General features: G+C 47.1%; 1 protein-coding gene and 1 pseudogene across 2 annotated transcripts; one reads left to right on the plus strand and one right to left on the minus strand.

Moving 5' to 3' along the window:
- The first annotated feature begins 5,840 nt into the window (after nucleotides 1-5,840).
- LOC308500220 (paired immunoglobulin-like type 2 receptor alpha) lies at nucleotides 5,841-21,540 on the plus strand. Its single transcript, XM_081054492.1, has 5 exons — nucleotides 5,841-6,015; nucleotides 6,354-6,743; nucleotides 10,423-10,605; nucleotides 20,900-20,930; nucleotides 21,072-21,540. Exons 1-5 carry the CDS (start codon nucleotides 5,958-5,960, stop codon nucleotides 21,100-21,102), a joined length of 693 nt encoding a protein of 230 aa, XP_080910618.1. The 5' UTR covers nucleotides 5,841-5,957; the 3' UTR covers nucleotides 21,103-21,540.
- On the minus strand, nucleotides 15,525-19,631 carry LOC308500156 (melanoregulin-like; annotated as a pseudogene). The gene is made up of 2 exons: nucleotides 19,550-19,631; nucleotides 15,525-16,224 (listed from the first exon to the last, which is right to left on the minus strand). The product of its transcript is annotated as a melanoregulin-like (transcript).
- Nucleotides 21,541-21,562: the final 22 nt, after the last annotated feature.

Genomic DNA, 21,562 nt, shown 5'->3' on the forward strand with positions numbered 1-21,562 from the left:
ATTAGGAGCATGGTCCTCCAATCACCTAAGCCACCAGGCCGGCCTCTCCTTCCTCCACTCTTTATTCTACATTCCTTCATCCTCAGTTCTCCCCTCAGCATATCTTGGTGGCTTACTTGGTAGTTGGTCCAAAGCTTTGTCCCTGAAGGACATGAACCATTGATAATATGCCCTTCTCACAGTGGGTTTGCTCCACGTATCTGTTCACAGGTACAGTGCTGTATGCAGTACCAGGAGGTGGCCAAGGGGACCACCTGCATTCCACAGGTTCTTCCCTGCTCCCATGGTTTGAAAGTGGCCCCATCTCCCCTTGTTGATCAACTATCCCTGCCAAGTTGATGACTTCTCTTGCACAAGAGTCCAAAGTGTCCTGATGGCAACAGTAAGTGTGCAATTCAATGGCATCGTTGCTGTATCCCCGAGCAAGAGTGTGCCCCCTTTGGGGATGAAGACCTCTAACTCTACAGAGCCCAGAGTTGCAGGGATAAGAAGCACAGAATCCCCAGGGAATCATTGGGTGCGATGCTGCCAACCCCTGATTCCTAACAGAGACACAACCCCACATAGGGGTCTCTGATCTAACAAATACACTGAAGGATGGCATGTCATCCTATCAGAGTGTTTCCTCCAGGCTGGGGCTTCTGCGGTACCTCACAACGGCCATTCAAGGGTTCTGCGAGGCTGGCTGCCTCCGAGTGAGGTAGCATGTGATATGAGCAGGGGATTCCATAGTCAGGGCCTCATCCCACGACTCCTTCTCTGAGAAGTGCATCGCCTAGTTGGGAGCTAACCTGTGTGGGATTCTGTGGATCCCCAAATGGACTATAATCAACAAGCTCCAGGATAGTAGTGCTGGCTCAGGCTCTGCAGGCAGGAAAAGGAAATCTGCTCCTGCACTACACATCCAAACCTGTGAGGATGGACCACTGGCCCTTTCAGAGCATGGCAGTGGACCCTTGGTCAATTATGTAATTGGATGTCTGTGAGCCACTTTCTCATGGCTGCCACAGTCCCCATGTGGCTGAACTATATTTCCAGATTAAAAAAGAAACAAAATGCAATGTCAAGTTTTTCCAAATATTTTATTATTTAAAGTTTAAATTAAAGGGACAATATGGCAGAAGCTAATAGTTTCTCACTCAAGCCCATTCTTTCCTCCTTACCAACAAAAATCTTGATTTCCTGCCCCTCCACCCCCTCCACCCTAGGGTAGCCAATCACTGGGTGAAAAAAGCCATATTTCCCAGACTTTCTTGCAACTAGAGATTGCCATGTGACACAGTTCTAGCCATTGACCTGTATGAGCTGAATTGGGCTTCAGAAAAGTTCTTAAGCAAGCATAGAGACTTGGCTGGTAAATGTCTTTTGCTCTTTGGTCTTTCTTATTTTTGTCTCCTAAGAGGCAGTTACGATGCTGAGCTTCCCTGGGTGGATGTTGTCGGATACAGCCAGGATGGAGTGTCGCGTCCAGCGCAACACGGGAAGTGAGGGTGCGAGAAGGGGTGACTGGGTTAAGTTTTTAAGAAAGAAACAAACAGAGACTTAATGTAGTTAAATCTCTCAGAAGGCCAGGGGTCTCTCAGTCTCAGAGGACTGGAGCCCAGAATAAGGCAGACTGAAGGTTTTTATTGATAGGTATACAAATACAAGAAAGTAACAATGCTTCTTACAAGGTCTGTGAGACTCCTACATCATAGTAGAAAAATGTTTATTCCAATCACCCTTTGTCTGTAAACAGCCAAAGCACAAGTTTCCATGATGCCTTACCTAAGGTATGTACCTTCTGAGGGTCAAGTCTCTCACATTGTAACAGCTCCGTTGAGTAAGTGAAGAGAACTGATCTTTATTGTCTTCATGACTTCTCTCACAAACAAGTGCAAGGAAAAAGCCAGAGCCCGCAACAGACTTTCCCAGGCAAGGGGATGGGGAGGCAAGGCCCTTTCCCATATTTTTTTAAGGCAGCTCATTGGGGGTCCCCACTCGGCTCCGCCTGGCTTAGGTTGTATCTCCCGTGAGATATCTTACCCGTCTTTGGCTGCAAACCATCTTTTGGGGACCAGACAGAGAGACACAAGGGGTAAACACAAGGATGGAACAGAGTCCCAGAAAGGCAGTCTTACAGACTCTTTTTTCCTTAAGGAAAGACACGGGGGGACAGTTGGCTAGGCTATTGTGCGACTACAATGGAGGTCATTTCCCAGGCATCCACAAAGGCCACACGGAGGTCAGCACAGGCAGCTCGGAGGAGCCAGTTCACCTGCAGGTGAACCAGTCGCTGCCATATACGGACTTGAAAGCAGTGTTGGCCAGTTTGATGACCACGAGAGTGCGGGGCTCCCGGGCCAGCGGCGCAGCCACAGCTGCCTGGAAGCCCCGGGCAGGAATCTTATGACCACAGGAAACAAAGCACATGCTAAAGTTGGTTGAAATGAAAGATACAGAGAGTTAGGGTCTTTACTGGTATCACAGATCTGCTGAGCCAGTCCTAGGCTGCCTACTTCCAGACTTCTCATTATGTGAGAAAAATGATTTTTTTCTAATTTGTGTAAGCTCCTGGAATTTGTTTGTTTGTGTAATTCACAGCTGAACTCAGAGCACAACTCGCACAGTTGTGGATTTTTCAACTTCTTGCAATTTAGACCATTTTTCGTTCACATGCTTGAAGTTCATGTTATTACGTGCATACAAGAAAATTTAACACAAAACAGCCAACATCAGGGCATCCCTTATAAAATCACTGGCTTTTAAAAATAAAGAAATAATCGGGCTGGCCTGGTGGCTCAGGTGGTTGGAGCGTCGGGCTCCCAATGCCAAGTTCATCTGTTCTATTCCCACACGGGCCAGTGAGCTGCGCCCTCTACAGCTATGATTGTGAACAACAGCTCTCTTTGGAGTTGGGCTGCATGAGAAGCTGGAGGTCTCAGGGAGCTGCTGTGGGCTGCTAAGTGCTGCCAGGAGCGGCCTGCAGTCAGCGTGAATGGCCAGCAACCATCGTGAGCAGGCAGGGAGAGCCACTGTGAGTGGACCACCCTCCCACTGCCTCAGCCGGCCGGGAGCGCAAGGCTCATAATACTAGCATGGGCCAGGGAGCTGTGCCCTACACAACTAGACAGAAACAATGGCTTGAACATGAGGGGGTAGGGGAGCGGAAGAAGAGGGGGAAAATAAATAAATAAAGAATCCTTTGGGCATTGAAGCAAAAAAGGTTTAAATAATAACCTATAAGAAAAAATTTATATTGACTTAGATTAATAAGCAGCAACATTCAACACTAGAAGACAGTGGAACAATGCTTGCAAAGCCCACACACTAAAAACTATAGGAAGTTTAAACTCCGCTTACGTACTATTCAGCTACAAAACAACACACGAACATTTCAATATCTACTAACTCAGGAAATATGGTTGATTTTCTAAATTAATGACAAAAGTCAAACTTCATTCAGACAAGAGATTTCTGGTATGAGATATAATCCAGCTATTCCACTCTTGGGTATTTATCTGAAGGAAAGGAAAAACTAACTCACAAAGATATCTGCACGCCCATTTTCATTGCAGCGTTATTTGTAATATTCAAAACGGAAGCAACCTAAGTGTACATTCATGGATGAATAAAGAAGATGTGATATATACACACAATGGAATATTTTTCAGCAACAAAAAAAGAGAACTCTTGCCATTTGCAACAACATGGGTGGACAATGAGGGCATTATGCTAAGTGAGATAAGCCAAACAGAGAAAGACAAATATCATATGATCTCACCTGCATGTGCAAAGCAAAAGAACCAAAAAAATGAGCTCACAGATGACAGAGAATAGACTGGTGGTTGCCAAGGGTGGGGTATGACGTTTAAGTGAAATGGGTGAAGGAGGTCAAAAGGTGCAAATCACACCTCACAATTCCACACTCATGGGGATCAATGAAATACGCAGCTTGCATCTAGGGAGACCAGACATGGGAGCAGTTGGGCAGGAGGCACCTGGACAGCAGGTACTCTGTGAAGATTACCCAGAACCTCTTTAAATGGTCTGTGCTGCCCAATGGAATGAGCAGTTATGACCCCTGGTGGGGTGCAGCACCCTCCTCTGGCAGCCTGGAAAAGAAGAGACTATCCATTCAGGTCCCACAGTTAGTGGGGTACGGCAGGCATAGAACCCAGAAATCACCCCTCAAATAGGGCAGGCCACCCTTTAGGGTCCTGCTGCCAAGCCAGTGGGTCCCTTGTCCTCTCTTCTGTCCACATTTCCAGCTCTTAACAATTGACTCAAGCATCTTTCACAGCCCAGAGGACTCCATGACATCAAGGCTCTGTGACTCAGTTTCCCCAAGGGTAAAATGGAGATAACGACATACCAACTACAGAATGTTGTCAAACTGAAAATGAGGCAATGGATGTTTAGGGCCTGGCTCAGATAAGCAGATTCCATGAAAATTTGGAACCTCTCTTCTTGGGCCTGGGAGGAGGGATAAGAAAAGCAGACACAGAGAGAGGGCGGGGGCTGCCTGGCTGACGGTGGGGAAAGCTTAGAAGAAAGCTATTAGGATTGGGGAAGAAACTGAGAAAAGGAAAAAGAAAGTCGGTCTGCTGCTTCCACCTCTAGGAGATCAAAGCCACGTCCTCTGATGAAACCATGTCCTCCCAGGCCCACGGTCTACACAGTAGGCTGATGCCCACCTCATCCTGGAGAGGGCTGGGCAGGGGCTCCTGTGGAGCCAGCCCTGTAGGTCACCAGTGGTCCCAGCCCCCACCTCTCAGCCCATCCACCACCTGTCACAGGCTGGCAGTGCCCTGATTGGAGGCAGTCCCAGGGACTGTCGCTGGGGTGAATCGTTACTGCTCTGAGTCTTCATCCCCTGTGTCCAAGGAAGGCTCTGCATTAGCCAGGGCTCTAACAGCTGTCCATGGAATCACCTTAGGAGCATTACAGAGACACAGCCTCTGGGACTCACCCCCAGAGGTCTGCACTCAGAAGCTGAGGCCCAGAGATTCAGTGGAACAACCAGACAGAAACATCCAGAAGCAGCAGAAGGCTCTGTGAAGTCAGCGAGACTGCAGTTCGAGTCCCGCACCTGTCACTTGAGTCATGGACTTGGGGCAGAGTCTCCCGAGCTTTGGTCTCACATCTGTAGAGTGGAGAGGCCAGAGGGCCCTGCAGGTCCCGTGGGGGGAGACATGGCCTCCAGGAGGCCCACTCTCCGGGGAGGTGGGAGTGTGAGCCCACGCTCACTTCTTAACCTCAGGGAGGGTGAGACACTGCCCAGGGGAACAGACTGGCCTGCTGGGCATGGTTCACCCTGGGGACTGCAGGGAAGGGAGAGGGGCCAAGAGCAAGCTGGGTGCCCCTGGTGCTGGGGATGGCGCCCGAGGGCATCTGACCACAGCGGCTCCCTCCTCCTTCCCTCTAAGGGGCTGTAGCTGGGCAGAGACTCAGGGCCGCCTTCCCTTTCCTGAAGGAGCCTGAGCTGGTCCTGCTGCTGCCCCTCCCCCTGGGGTCAGAGAGAGAAACAGAGGCTGAGAGACACTCAGAGAAGAGGAGAAAGGGAGAGAGAGTGAGAGACAGAGAGAGATGGAGACTGACTACTAAGATGAGGAGGGCGCTGGCAGAGGCAGGCAGCTGAGGTGGGAGAGGAGAGGCCCCAACAAGCCAAGGTCAGGATCATGCCCTTCAGTATGAAGATGGAGGCTGGACACTTACATCATGGCTCCCTTTGCACTGACCACAAGGGAGGCCCTTTTGCAATAGAAGAAAAGAAGAAGCTAGATTGATACAGGAAGTGCTGGTCACCCTGGGACACCAAATTGGGGAAGGCTCCCACCCTTCCTCTGTCCTCTGAAGGAGCCGGATTGTCCCTCTCCTGCTGCCCAGACTTCCCTGAGGTGGCCCCTCTGCCGGGCCTCCTCTCTGGCCTTGAGGTCTGTGCTTGTCTTCTCATCTCCCTGGAGGAGAGCAAGGCGATGGGTCTGCCCCTGCTGCTGCCCCTGCTGCTGCTGCTGCTGGTGTCTCTGCAGGCTGGTGAGTGGCCAGGACCGTCCTGGCTCTGCCCAGGGCCATGGGGGAGCCCCCGGGAGGGGCTTATGCTGGGTGTCTGGAGAAGGTGTCTTCTGGGGTGGCCGGCCAGGCCTCCCATCCCCCACAAGCAAAGGGCTGGTCCCACAGTGCTGGGATCCCCACCCCTAATCCTCCCCCTACCCCCTAATCTGGAGAGAAGGACACCCAGATAGAGGACCATTCCTACCATCTGTCACATTTCTGCCCTTGGGTGAGGGTGCCAGCTGGTCGCGGCTCCTTCTTTGTCCCCCACCCACCACCACCCCCACTTGAAGGTTTCTCCCCCTCCATCTCACCTTCAGGTCGCTCAACAAAGTGCAATTCTCAGTTGCGCTATGACGTCAAACAACCAGAGCAACTCTCAGCCCCTGAAGGTGGCTCCATCCAGATCCCCTTCTACTTGTGTCACCCCCCGGAGTTACCCAGTGTTCTTAACATGAATATATCCCGGAGATGGAAACATTTCCATGGGGAGTACATCTACAGCACAACCCCACCTTTCATCCATAAGGATTTCGAGAATCGGCTCTTCCTGAACTGGACAGAGAACAGGAGGAACGGCTCCCTCCAGATCTCTAACCTGCGGAAGCAGGACAAGAGTATATACTTCTGCCGAGTGCACTTGACCACCCAGAATCATGACAAGCAGACGTGGCAGTCCATCCATGGGACCAACCTCATCATCACCCCCGGTGAGTCCCGCTGCCCTGGCTGAGGCTTTCGATGGCCACTGGTGTCCTCATCCCCTAGGCCTGCTCCAGGCGCCACTCGCTGACCCTTCTCTCAAACTCCTTTCCCTAGCCACTACTCCTGTCCAGCTATTCCCATATCTGTGTCTCCCCGAAGCCATGAGCTCAGCCTGACACACATAATACGTACCCAACAACGCCCTGAGGAGCCCCCGATTCCCTGGTAACATCCCATCACCTTTTTTCCCAATCCCCCTGCTTCCTTCTCCCACTCTGCTCCCCAGAACACGGCCTCCAGTGCTCCCCGCCCTGGTCCCATCTCTTTCTTCCCCTTCGCCATCTCCCTCTTCCTGTCTCCATCCTCCTTACCCTCCTAGCCTCTCGCTGACCCCCCAGTCCCCACCTCTCCCACAGGAGGCCCTGTGTTGTCCCCTTCTCCACTCTGATCCTGCTCCCCTGTCCTGGTCGTAAGAGGCCCCTCTGTAGCAGCAATAACAGCAGCTCCCACTTACTGTGCGTCACGACCCGGCTGACACCTTGGTCTGCATTGCGCTAGTTAACCTGCACAACCCCACAATAACAGCGGGTACTGTTCCAGATGGGGAAACTGAGGCCTGCAGAGTCTAAACACCTGCCCAAAGTTGCTTTTGTGATGCAGGTGAGATTTGAAACTAGTTTAACTTTAGAGTCTTCTCTCTTAACCAAGAGCCAATCAGCCTCACTTACTGACTTGATCATCTTGTGGTTTTTCCCATTTTTAACCTAACGATGGAGGGTGTTGCATTAATAGATCTTCCTAGTTACTCAGTGGGCATCAGAACTTGAACTGGATTTATCTGGCTCCAGGGCAGTGGGGGAGGGGCTGTCTCCCAGGCGGAGGCAATGAGTGGGTGTGTTGTCCGTAGAAAACTTTTTAGAAAACTAACAATTAACTAAATTGGTTTGCTTTTTATAATCACTTGCCCTGCTAATTCTAAAGTATTAATACGACAGTAATGAATTACTGCTCCGGCTGGGAGGACACTCTTTGTGCCCTTCCTGGGTAAACCACGGCCCCATCTTGACCACCATGCTGTTTCTAGGACTTAAATATTAATTTAACACCAAAATCACATTCCAGTGTACACTAGGAGCTTTACACATGTTTTCTCATTCATTGAAAAACAATCCTGTAAAAGGGTTAATACAGTTTGATTCTACTTAGGTGAGGTCCCTAGAGTAGGCAGATTCATAGAGACAGAAAGTAGACTAGACATTATGAAGGGCAGGGGCACTTGTTGTTTAGTGGGGACAGAGTTTCAGTTTGGGAAGATGAAAAAGTTCTGCAGACGGATAGTGGTGAGAGTTGTACAACAATGTGAATGTACCGAATGCCATTGAGCTGTATACTTAAATATGGTTAAAGTGGTGAGTTTTGTTATGTGTCTTTTACCACAATAAAATTCTTTAACCTGTGTTATAGTTGAATGTAAGTTATAGTTCATCACTTACTATTTGTGGGGACAGAGCCGCAGAGAGCAGTTTCCAGGCTCTCGGCCTCACATAGAAAAGTTCTGGCTCAGGTAGTAAATGGCCATCAACTGTGAATGGTTGGCCATCAGCTGTGGCTAGTTGGCCGTCAGCTGTAACCAGTGAGCCATTGGCCATTAATATAACTGCTGTGGCTACGCTAGTAGAAAATGGGGGCTAGCAAGAAGATGGTGGCTGAGCTGGCAAGAGCGGATTGCAGAGAGGCGGATGCCGCCAGAGAGAATATAGTGATATGACTCCCCTACCTATGGCTCCGTGGGTGTTCCTTTATGGCCTCACCATATCCTGCGTTCTTATGTGGGGAGCAGAACTAAAGACTCTGCAGGCCGCCCTGCGTGACTTCCCGCACCACACGTGGAGCATTGAGCAGGGTACGGTGTTGGCTGAAACTCTCCGAAGGGCAGTGAGCAGTTTGTGCATATGAACACTCAGTCTCAGGAAGACCAGGAGGAGCAGCTGCTGGAGAGCTGGAGCCCCATGGAGGGGTGGGAAGACGTGGATGGTTCCCTAACCAGCAGAGGCCGGAGAAAGCAAAGGTCGTTGCAGCCCTGTGGGCTGGGAGGTGCTTGCTGAGGCAGCTGTGATGCAGGACTTGTAGTCCCAGGAGGAAACGCTTGCTGAGTCCTCCGTGGGAGATGAGGGTGAGGTCAAGGTCATCCCTCACCCTCAGGACAGCCCTGGCGAATGACTATGGACTATGGGGAATCGCCTTCTAACCCTGATTTAATGGACTGCTTGACTGTTTGTTTGGGAACATACCACCGTGTAGTGGAACTGGCGGATATTTGCCTTTGTGTCTTGAGCAGCCGCCATCAAGAATATGTAAGCATCTTGACTGTGAGCCGCTGTTGTTTCAGCACGGTACCCCGAGAGAGAGAGTGGCAGTGCCCTGAGAACCCTGGCTGAGTCCAGGAAGTCTGGCTGTGCCAGAGAGAGTGGCAGTGACCTGAGAGCCCTGGCTGTGCCCAGGAAGTCTGGCTGTGTCCAGAGAGAATGGCAGTGCCCTGAGAGCCCTGGCTGTGCCCAGGAAGTCTGGCTGTGCCAGAGAGAATGGCAGTGCCCTGAGAGCCCTGGCTGTGCCCAGGAAGTCTGGCTGTGCCAGAGAGAATGGCAGTGCCCTGAGAGCCCTGGCTGTGCCCAGGAAGTCTGGCTGTGCCCAGAGAGAGTGGCAGTGCCCTGAGAGCCCTGGCTGTGCCCAGAGAGAGTGGCAGTGCCCTGTGGCTGTGCCCAGGAAGTCTGGCTGTGCCAGAGAGAGTGGCAGTGCCCTGAGAGTCCTGGCTGAGTCCAGGAAGTCTGGCTGTGCCCAGAGAGAGTGGCAGTGCCCTGAGAGGCCCTAGCTATGCCCGGGAAGACTAGTGGTACCCTAAGAAGCCCAGGAAGTCTGGCTGTGCCCAGAAGTACTGGTGGTGCCCTGAGAAGCCCTGGCTGTGCCCAGAGAGCCTGGCTGTGTCCAGGATATTGCATTCAGCTCCAGGCTCCTCGCACAGGGCCCCTCGCGGAAGACGCTTGTTGCGTAGATTGTGAGGCAAGACCCTGTATGGGTGGAGTGTGGGGACAGAGCCACAGAGAGCAGTTTTCAGGCTCTCGGCCTCACATAGAAAAGTGCTGGCTCAGGTAGTAAATGGCCATCAGCTGTGGCTAGTTGGCCGGCAGCTGTAACCAGTGAGCCATTGGCCACTAATATAACTGCCATGGCTATGCTAGCAGGAAGATGGGGGCTAACAAGAAGATGGTGGCGGAGCTAGCAAGAGCGGATTGCAGAGAGGCGGATGCCACCAGATAGAATATAGTGGTATGACTCCCCTACCTATGGCTCCGTGGGTGTTCCTTTATGGCCTCACCATATCCAGCGTTCTTATGTGGGGAGAGGGACTAAAGACCCTGCAGGCCGCCCTGCACGACACTATTTGTGAGTGATGAAATGAGGTTCTGAGGTCAGACCACAGATCAGTGGTAGAGTCAGGATTTAAAATGAGTAATGTGGATTCAGCCTTCAGCATTTCACCTTGTTACTCCCCTCCCTGTGTGAGAGCTTCAGAGGGTTGCTCCCCACCCCCAATATTCCCCAAACTGGGGAACAAGGTGTGACAGTTTCACCCAGATACCTCCAGTCCTCCAGGGGAGAATTTGTTTATTTCTCATGTCTTCTCAGCCCCCAACAAAACCACCCAAGGCCCCACCAACACCGCCGATGGCCTCTGTGTCACTGGGGGCAAAAGGAGCTCAGGGTCTTGCCTGAGTACAGAAGCTGTGGTCGTCGTGGCACTCTTCATCGCTCTGCTCAAAATTGCAATTTTGGGAGTGTTGGTCTACCTCAGGTGGAACAGAAGCAAAGGTAAGTGCTCAAAGACCCCTCTCTCCCAAGCTTCCCAGCTGGATCTTTCTGAGAACCCACCTGCATCAGAATGACCACTGGTGCCCATTAAACATGCAAATCCCTGCGGGGTGAGGTCTGGACATGGGAATCTGCAGTGTTAACAGTCTTCTCAGTGGAGTCTCTGAGTGAGCAAGGTTGAGAACTACCGCTCCAGACTGATCCCTCTCCACTAATCTGATCATTTTCAAGTAGTTGTCTCTTGACCTAATCATTTCTCATCAGTGCTCACCTTTTGGTTCATGGGGAGGGGAAAGGTCTGCCTTGAGAAAAGTAAGGAGAGAGCAGATGGAAGTTAGCTCAGCTCAGCAAATATTGGTTAAATGCCCATTTTCTAGGGTCTGGCTTGTGATTGGAGATACTAGTAAGTAAAGCAGAAGCCCTTATTTGAAGGAACACAGTGGATAAAGCAGGAGACGGGGAAGTTGCCTCATTGGGGATAAAGGAGGAGTAATCAAGGAGGACTTCCCAGAGGAAGTGATGCCGGCAGAAATTCTCAAAGAATAAAAGGAATTAGCCAGGGAAGTGGTGAGCGTGGTGTTGAAGTCACTGTTTTTCCAAGCAGAGGAAACCATTCTGGGGACTGTAAGCAGCTCAGTGCTTTGGAGGAGGCAGGAATAGAGGACACTGTAAATCATACCCAAGAGCCTCGGATCCCAGAACCAACATGAAGCAGCCAAGGGACAACCTCACTGCCTTGCAGATACATCAGTCTGTGGTGGAAAGGATGGAGGTGGGCCAGGCTTGAGCCAGTCTAATGCAGTGGCAGTGTGGGTGGAGGGAGAGAGCCAGATTCTGAAAAAGGTTAAGAGGGGACAGTAAGACTTGGGGATTGGATTGATGTAGGGGTGAGGGAGCAGGAAGAATTCCTATGTTTACAACTTGGGTGAAGGAGGGAGTGATGAAACCACTAAGTGCATCAGGAAACAGGAAGTCAGTGACCTCCTCTAATTTGGAATAGGTTATATTTAAGATACCTTTGTTGTATCTGAATAGAGATGTCCACCAGAAATCTGGATGTATCCATTTACAGCGCAGAGAGGACAGAGCTAGAGGCATTAATTATTTGTGTCCCAACACCCACCAAAATTGATTTTAAAGAAAATTTTCAATGAAAGGAGATTTGCTATATTACATATTAAAGCACAGAGGTGAAGAGCATAAAATCTGAGTTCCTGAAGTCAATCCTGGATGGGTCAACTCTGGCACAATGGTACTATTACTCTGTGCCTCAGCTTACTCGTCAGTAAAATGGGGATAATAATAGTCATGACCTGGGATTGTCATAACAATTAAATATAATGTATTTAGAATAGATCTTGGCACAGAGTAAGCACCATATGAGCATTAGCACTTATAATTTTTCAGTTACCGTAATTAAAATGATGTAATGTTGGCATATTAATACATAGAGAAATCAGTGGAAGAAAAGAGAAAAATCCAAATATAGGTAGTGTGAAAACAGGCCAAAATGTATATAGGAATTTTATAGGCTAAAGGTCGCATTTGTTTCTTGTTGTTGTTGTTGTTTGTTTTTAAAATAATTTTTAATTACAGTTCATATACAATATTATATTAGTTTCAGGTGTACAATATAGTGATTAGAAATTGATATTACATACTGAGTGATCACTCCTATTAATCTAAAAATAACCCATTTGATATCATACATACTTGTTACAATATTATTGGTTATATTCCTTATGCTATACTTTACATGCCCATGACTATTTAATTTATACTTCTTTATTCCTTCCCTCTTCTCACCCATCCTCCCTCCCATCTGGCAAACATCAAAATGCTCTCTGTATCTATGAGTTTGTTTCCTTTATAAATAATGCTACAATGAACATATGGATGCACATGTCCCTTCCAAGTAGTGTTTTGGGTTTCTTTGGATAAATACCCAGAAGTGGAATTACTGGGTCATTCTTTGTCTCCTGCTATAGCCTTTGTTTTAAAGTCTATTTTGTCTAGTATAAGTAATGCTACACCAGTTTTGTTTTGTTTATTTGTTTTGCATTTCAATTTTCATGAAATATATTTTTCCATCCCTTTACTATCAGTCTGTATGGTCTTTCGATCTGAAGTGTGTCTCTTGTAGGCAGAGTTTATAAGGTCCTTGTTTTTTTTATACATTCAACAACTCTGTTCATTGGAGCATTTAACCGATTTACATTAAAATAACTGTTGATAGATATGTAGTTATTGCCATTTTATTATATTTTTTTACCCTTTTTTTCCTTCTTCTTAAAGAACTTTCAATATTTCTTGTAATACTGGTTTTGTGTTATTGAACTCCTTTAACTTTTTCTTTAACTTTTCTAGGAAACTCTTTATCTGTCCTTCAATTCTAAATGATAGGCTTGCTGGGTAGAGTATCCTTGGTTGTAAATCCTTGTTTTTCATCACGTTGAATATTTTGTGCCAATCCCTTCTGGCCTGCAAAGTTTCTGTTGAGAAATCAACTGACAGTCTTATGGGAGCTCCCTTGTAGATACCTAACTGCTTTTCTCTTGCTGCTTTGAAGATTCTCTCTTTGTCTTTAACCATTAACCTTTGACAGATGGGAGAGGGGTTAGGGGTTGGGTGAGAAAGGGAAGGAATTAAGAAATACAAATTAGTAGTTACAAAATAGTCATGGGAATGTAAAGTATAGCATGAGGAATAGAATCAATAATATTGTAATAAGTATGTATGATATCAAATGGGTACTAAATGTGACTTGGTGTGGTCCTCTTTGGGTTCATCTTGTTTGGGACTCTGTGCTTCCTGGGCTTGTATGTCTATTTCCTTTGCCAACTTAGGAAAAGTTTTCATCATTATTTCTACAAATAGGTTTTTAATTCTTTGCTCTCTCTTCTCCTCCTGGTATCCCATATGATACGAGGTTGTTACACTTGATGTTGTCTCAGAAGTCCCTCAAACTACCCTCATTTTTTATAGATTCTTTTTGTTCTTTTTGCTGTTCTGATTGGGTGCTTTTTGCTACCTTGTCTTCCAAATTGCTGACTGGATCCTCTGTTTCATCTAATCTACTATTGATTCAATGTAATGAATTCTTCATTTCCGTTATTGTATTCTATATTTCTGATTGGTTGCTTTTTGTTTTCTCTCTCCATTTTTATGTTTCTTATCCCTTTCTTGAAGTTCTTACTGAGGTCATTGAACATTCTTTTTTTTTTTTTTAATATGGAAAACTTTTAATTCCTGGAAAGGGAAATTTCCTGGATAATTCCATTTGTTTTTATAATCATAGAGACGATCTTATCCTTACTCATTCATTACCAAAAATAAAGATTATGGTTACAATTTATTATCTATAGATGCAAACAATCTCATCTATTTTGACATCAAAAAAGGCAGAAAGACAAAACAGAGATGAAAACAATATGATTTTCCAGTTTTTAAACTTATTTTATTGTTTGTTTTTATTGTTTGTGTCACTATTTGTATGTTTATCTTGCAAGAGCTCACGGAAGTGAGGGAAAGCATTTGCAGGTTAATTTTAAACAACATGAGAGGGACTAAGCACTAAGTATGAAAAAATAAGACTTTTAGCTAACTTATTAAACTAGGAAGAATTTTCCTGAAACATGCCAGTTAAATTGGTCTGCAACACATTAATCAATGCAGAACATATATCTCCTGTAACAAATAGCTTAAAACAGTGTAGACACTACCAAAATCGCTAGTGAGGATATGGAAATTTTCAAGCCACAATCCCCTGGGATAGATAAAACAACAAGTTACTTGTTAACCTGAAATCAGAAGAGCAAGATCTGTGAAAGTAACAATATTGCCATTCTTCTCAGCAATCTACTAGATTCTGAAAATCTTTTCAATAAAATGAACCAGGATTTCTTGGCAAGCTCCTTCCCTAAGGGGCAAGTAACTTCTACAGCTGGATGTCTCAATCTGTGGATAGACGAAAGTTGTATTGGCAGCACGGCTCCATCTTGAGAATGAAAGTCCAGCAATGACCTCCTTTGGTGCATCACTGCCTGCACAGCTGCAAGTCTCCACTAGAGGTCCCTGGGCAGGTGCAAGTCTTAGCCGATAAGCCAGAAATAGATTAAAGAGAGGAAAGTAGAGGTCAAAGACTTCTGTTTACAGATGCTATCCTGGATAAAATACCAAGAGCTTTTGGACGAGAAATGGACAATAAGCACAAAGGAGGTAATCAGATATCAATAATGCTGAGAAGATAGACGCCTGAAGACAGAGCCTTTTTTATGTAGCTGCTGGAAGCTCTACTTGGAATCATTCTATTTGGAACTCACATCTGAGCAGCACTTCTAGTCTTTTCTATTATCTAGTATTTTGGTATTTCTGAATAACCATAATAACTAACACTCAAAAATGATGCCTCTGACACCCTCCAAGGTCTGTAGGTTCTTCCAAATTAAAGAAAGGTCACATAGTGCCTGGTATTATTTTGGCGTTGGCCTATATTATATAACAATTATTTAAAAATTGGTATTCCATGGTGTGCTCAATAAGAGCTGTCAGTATAATCTTATTGTTTTATTAACTAGAATATCCCACTCTCTCAATAAAATTAATCATTAGGGCCTGCTGTACAACAAAAAACAAAACAAGAGCAATGGGTTCTTGGAATCTAATCACCCATGATGAACTATCCTGATGACCGACTCACTGATGCAAGATCACCAGGGCATTTTAATGCAACCTGAACATCTCACAGAGTAAAGTACTTGTGAAGACCAGATATCCAAATCCTTAGATTTTTGTAGAATTCAGAATCATTTTTCATTAGGTCCTCTATTTGTGCACTCTCATCTGCATGCACCTGTCCAACTGTGGTTGGCTGCTGAGTTCCAGTGGAAGAATTCCAATTGTATCTTCTAGCCTTTCCTCTAGGGACTTAGAAATGGAAGGTAGTGCAATTCTTCTGGCCATCTGCCAGGTATGGCACCCCAGGCAGCTTGGGATAGGCTCACAGGGCAATTTTAAAGAACTCTTCTGCAGCATTATGAGTGATGAGATGGTCCACAACACAGAGATATATTTCTGAGAACTCCTAACTTGGGAAAATAGTGGTCTTTTCAGCCAGTTTTACCAATATCTCCCAAGCTCCTCTTGTGTTCTCAGAATCACTGATGGTGCTGAGCTTCGTCACTGACAACAAAGAGTCTGCTTTTTTTTTTTTTGAAATCTTATAAAATGCGTTTTCATCTGTTTCTCACTTCCCTTCGAATATGTCACAAGTTGTAGATATCATGGTTGAGTTTTTGCCACTCCTCTGCACAAGAAGGAATCATGCCAGCACATTGCCTTTGGACGTGAAACGCAGTTCTTCCCTGACTTTCCAGCTTGCAGCCCCCTCCATCAGATTTCAGATTCACCAAGCTGCCACAATTGTGTGAGCCAATTCCTCTGAATCTTTGGCCTGCTGATTACAAACGACTATCAAATTGTACAGGATTCTGTCATCATCTGCCTCTGTGTGGGACACATTGTGAGGCACACTCCACAAATTCTTTTCATCATCCCTCACCAGAGTTGCTCCAAATGAAGAATATGGATTGTTGTCACTGAGATACTCACAAGTTGGCACTAAGGAAATCTTGTAACAGGATGTGATGTCCCAGTCTCCAAATTGGGGTTCAACAGCAGGAACCCTCCCAGCAAGGGAGGGGCTCCAGCACTAAAATGATGGGGTACAGATCAAGCTACCAGTCAGGACTCAGATTTGGGAGAGCCAACCAGTGGACCCACGCATGAAAACTGGGGCAAAGAGAGAATGGGATCTTGGAACCCAAGCCAGCAGGAGGGCTCCAAGGACATTGGACATTGTCTACCTGAGTCAGGCAGAAGGCTGAGAGACTGGAGGCTGAGCAGTGCTCCTTAAATCTCTCCAGGTGCAGTTCAGAAAGTATGGGGTCTAGGATGTGACTGGGGGATCAGAGCGATGGGGAAAAGAGAAACTTACAGGGAACCAGACACAGCTCATCCACTGGTTCTCAGAGCCATCCTGTTTTTCCAAGTCTGCCTGACACCACCAAAGCTAAAACCTGAACATTCTTATAACCAGTGTTTTGAACTCTGCACCTGGTGGATTGCTTGTCTCCATTTTGTTTAGTTCTTTTTCTGGAGCTTTATTCTGTTCTTTCATTTGGGACATGTTTCTTTGTTGCCTCCTTTTGGCTGCTTCCCTGAGTTTATTTCTATGTGTTAAGCAGGGCTTCTATGCCTCCCAGACTTAATAGAGTGGCCTAATATAGTAGGCGTCTGTGGGGCCTAGTGGCATAGTCTTCCTGGCCACCTGAGCGAGGTGCTCTAGGTGTGTCCCTTGTGTGGGTTGCATGTGCCCTCCTGTTGTAGTTGAGCCTTGGTTGCTCTTTGTACATCAATGGAAGGGGTTGATCCTCATGCTGATTGTTTGTGAGAACTCTTTGTGGCTATAGTAGAGGAGGTGTTGGCAAGCGCTGACCCTATAGAGCAGGATTCATTTTAGGGGTGTTCTAGTGACTGCCAAGTCAGCCCTTTGGGTGTGTTGTGTGTGGAGGTGTTTGGGAGGTGCTCCAGCTCAGTCTGAAGCTGGCCACTTGGTGTGCTGGTCCTGGGGCCTCTTGGGCATGGCCTCACAAATGGTCAAGTTCAACACACCCTGAGCCTTTCACAATGCCAGGTGGTATGAGACATAAAGCAATTTGCAGGTGGCCACCACACATGCTGGGCGTGGTGGTGCCTGGGGGAGGCCAAGACTTGAATTGAGGCCCGCTTCTGCCGCTACCAGGCTTGGGGCTGCTCAGCAAGAGGTACAGGGTATGCGAAGGCCATATGCTGTTGGTTTGGGGTTTGTTAGACTTTGCGAGATTTTATGAAAGTCTGCAGTATGCGCCAAGACAGTCCAGTTGTGTAGAAAAGCCACGGGAAGCTCCGTTGGGTGGATCTGAAAGTTGGGTGGGGTGGGCAGGGTTTCAGAGAATCACCAGGGTGGGGCAAAGAGAGTTAGGTATGTTGATGGAAACTCAGCTACGTCACACACTTAAGTCTGCATGTTGAGAAGGAGGACAGCTGAACAAAGGAATAATGGATTCTGCCAGCACTTCTTTCTGGGAGAAAGCTGACCCTCAAGCCTTTGACCTGAAGACGGACAATTCAATTCCTCTGCGTATGTCCCTGGCACCTTTCAAGCTCCTGCCCCAACACTGGAGCTCAGAGCGAGTGAGTCCACAATGAGTAAGTCCACGCACGGGCCCTTTAAGAGGAGCATCTGGCAGTGCAGCCGCCTTCCATTAACTCAGCTCCAATCTCCTCTTGTTTTCACACCCAGAAGTTGTGCGTGTTGCCAGAGGCTCACAGGATGTCCAACACAGGACTCAACCCAGAGCAATGGTGTAAAGGTTCTTGTCTCCACCCAAGAAAGAATTCAAGAGTGAGACAGATGCAGGAAAGCACAGGGAGCTTATTGAAGCAAAAACAACAACAACAAAAAAAACACTGCAAATGAACTCAGAAATTGAATCACCTGAAGGAAGTCCTGATCAGGGGGTTTTAATCCCTCCCAGGGGAGGACTTTATGACATCCCATTGTTTTCTGCTATCCCTGGGCAGGACTCTCTGTTTCCTGCTGTTTCTTCCTTATTTGGTTCCTCCAGATCTGTCATGGCATCAGATGCATGATGGGAGTCACAGTCACCACAATGTAAATGACATTAAAATTAGCTAAAGGATAGGTTCTGGTCAGGGATGCTGGCCCTGCCGGATAAAACTTGTTCTTGTTTTTCTCTTCTCTTCTTTTTCTCTAGTTGCAGGTGCTGGTTACTGTTTCTTGTGAAATGAAACAAACTATGTAGGTGCCTCACATTATATTCTGTAGGGGGTGGGTTCCCTAGGCTCTTTATCCTCCCTAATGGGGAATTCTGTTCCCGGCATGGAACTCTGGGCTGGGGAGCCTGGTGTGGGTCTGGGTCCCCTCACTCCTTAGGGGGTACCTCCACAGCCAAAATACCCTTTCCGGATTTTCGACTGCCATGCTGGTGTGGGACCAGCCCATTCTACATCTCTGCCACTACTACCTATCTTGATATTTCTTCTTCTATATATCCTGAGCTGCAGGACTTCTATTCAGCTAGACTTCAGGCAATTTTCATTGATGGTTGTTCTGTAGTTTAGTTTTGATTTTGATGTGGTCAGGAGAAGATGCAAGAAGTGTTTATCTACTCCACCAATGTGACTGGAACTCCAAAAGGTAACATTTCTAATCAATGGGGAAAGGTGAGTAATTCAACACATAGTGTTGGAACAATTGCGTAGCAATCTGAGAAAAAATAACGCTATCTCCATACCCCATATTTGCACCAGAATTAATTCCATGAAGGTCAAAGATTCAAAATAGGGGGAAAAATAACCCTAGTACTAAAAGAAAGCATGCGAGACTATTGTAGAATCGTGGAGCAGAAATGACCTCTTTAAGTAAAACATAAAACCCAAAAGCCGTGAATAAAAATACTGATAAGTTCAACTCCATATAAATTGTTTTTTTAACTGCAAAAGAAAAAAGAAAAGAAACAAACAACAACAAAAAAAAACCCATAGTTTTCTCCTGAGAGTAAGAATGAGGGTCAAAGTTGAAGAGAAAATCTGACATTGTCACTGAGGAAATGGAAGATGTTATTTAATGACTCAACTCACATAAGAAGCCATGAATCAGCAGAGATATCTTTGCACATGATTGTGTTTTTCCCCACATGTATTCAACCATGTAGTTTAGTAACTTTTAGCATCTGTCAATTAGGAGTTCTGTTTAGCTGCTAGTACTAGAGACCTGAAGCCACAATAGCTTAAATACCACAGAGTTTATAGTTTTTCCTTCATATAAAAGGACCTGGAGGCAAACAGCAGAGGCCACTGTCTTAGGCATTCAAGCTCCTACCTCTCTGCTCACTCTCCTGCATACCAGCTTCTGTCTTGAAGATTGCCTCATCGTCCAAGAAGGCTGCTAAGATTCTGGCCATTATTTCTGAATCCAAGCAGGAAACATAATGAAAGAGGACAGGAAAAAAGACTATGCCCCAGTTGTCTGTCTTCAATTTAAGGAGCCTTCCTAGTCGCACCCACACTCCCCCTTATATCTTACTGGCTAGAATTTGGTCATATGTCCCACATCTAACTGTAGGGGAGCGCTTGCCACTCCAAATAAAATCAAGGTTCTGTCACTGAGTAAGAAGTGAGTGGATATTAGGACAGCAAATAGCACTGCCTGCCATGGGAGACATGCAGGATTGGAATTTGTCAACTCAGTGTGGCAGAAGGACAAGGGAAGGCAGGAGGTCAAGGAGCTGGTGAGAGGGTGGAGGGCTCAGCGGGGAGCTTGAATAACCTCAAAGAAAGTGGGTGATCAAGGAACATGAACTCAGGGAGATCAAAGCGCAGGTGTAGGGGATGATGACATGAGAGAACTGGAAGGAAAGAAAGCTGTAGCATAAAAACGATACTATCATTTAATATTTCAGAGTCCTCAGCAGTCCCCGTGATTACACATATAAAGTCCAGGGTATAACTCAGGGGAGTGGAGGTCACTGGAGTTGGGATACAGGCAAGTCCAGTGCATTAAAGGTTTGTCCCATGGAGGATGATCCTCCCAGGAAGGTGAAGGGTGATGGAGAGGATGGGTGTGAACTGGAGCCAAATCCTTGGGAAATGCTGCAGGGACACTTGAGGTTGTAGCGGGGGGAGGGTCCGGGAGGAACAGCAGAGGTTTCAGCGGAAGAAATGGAGGGGAATGGGCTGCAGGGCAAACACAGATTGCAGCCATGACGTTTATGAGGTGGGAGAGAGAAACAGCCACCACTCAGAGGAAGCGCAAGAAGCTGGTTTGTCAGGGCAGGAGGGAGCAGTGGTGCCTGTGACAGGATGGGGGAGGAGGGGACCAGGGCTCAGCAGTGGAAGGAACAGGTTGTGGGATCCTGGAAGAGTTCGAGGAAGGGAGAAGAATGCACAGGGAAAGGTGGGGGAGAGAGGGCAGGATAAAGGGACACAGGGTGCAGAGAAGAGCTGCTCCCCTCATTTGGTGTTGAGGACAATAGCAGGACAGGTGTGGGTGGCCTCGGTGCCAGCTGGGTGCCCGCTCTGAGTCTCAGGCTCTTCCCAGATGGGTGTCAGCAGAGCCGCTTTGCTGCCCAGATCTCTCCAAGGATGGTCTCAGAGTCAGACGAGGATAGAAGGCAGGGAGGAGAGATGCCACCATGGATGGCACACTGACACTCTGTTGGTCCCTCTACAGGTCTGCGGACTAATGCCAGAGCCCCAGCCAGGTGAGTGCTTGTCCTCCAAGGGCTGGGGTGGGGGGAGGTGTGGTTTCGGAAACAGTGTCTTTATGAGAAGAGAACTGGGGAGACTTTCTCAGCTGTTCTCATCCTCCACTTTCTTATTCACATCCTCATATGCCCCGATAGGCCTGGCTCTTCACTTCCTGAAGCTCCTTAGAGTCAGCTGAACAGAGTGATCATCGCTTCCCATAATGACCCCGGCCAGACGCTGACAACTCAGAAGCCAGCAGAGGTTGAAAGCCACCAAGGAACTGAGAGAAACAGCCATCTGCTCCAATTTCCTGTACAACCTCCTACTCTTGCACACAAAATAAAAGTACCTGTAAGATTTGCCTGAATGCATCTAAGGAGAAAACTGATATCACCTTCAACATCTGTCCTTCTCACCAAAATAAACTATAAGATCCCTCCTCTAGTACCCCTGTCCAGTGACTGCCTCAGGCCTGAAAACACTAAGTCTCCAGATACCGGTAGGCAGCCCAGAACCCAAGGTCTGCCCCCAATTTAACCGTCTATTCCCCTTACAATAATAGTTGGCATGTATCATGTTAAGCCTTTGTGTGTATTACCTTATTAAAGATAATGAACAACCCTGAATATGGTATAGAAAGTACTCA

The sequence above is a fragment of the Rhinolophus hipposideros genome (genome assembly GCF_964194185.1).
Source record: "Rhinolophus hipposideros genome assembly, chromosome: 7".
In the NCBI taxonomy this organism is placed as follows: domain Eukaryota; kingdom Metazoa; phylum Chordata; class Mammalia; order Chiroptera; family Rhinolophidae; genus Rhinolophus; species Rhinolophus hipposideros.

Bases quoted from the DNA above. Each gene is read 5' to 3' on its own strand.
- LOC308500220 (XM_081054492.1), top strand. From the start codon at position 5,958: ATGGGTCTGCCCCTGCTGCTGCCCCTGCTGCTGCTGCTGCTGGTGTCT. The intron at 6,016-6,353 runs GTGAGTGGCCAG...TCTCACCTTCAG, and splicing joins GCTGGTGTCTCTGCAGGCTG to GTCGCTCAACAAAGTGCAAT. The intron at 20,931-21,071 runs GTGAGTGCTTGT...ATGCCCCGATAG, and splicing joins AATGCCAGAGCCCCAGCCAG to GCCTGGCTCTTCACTTCCTG.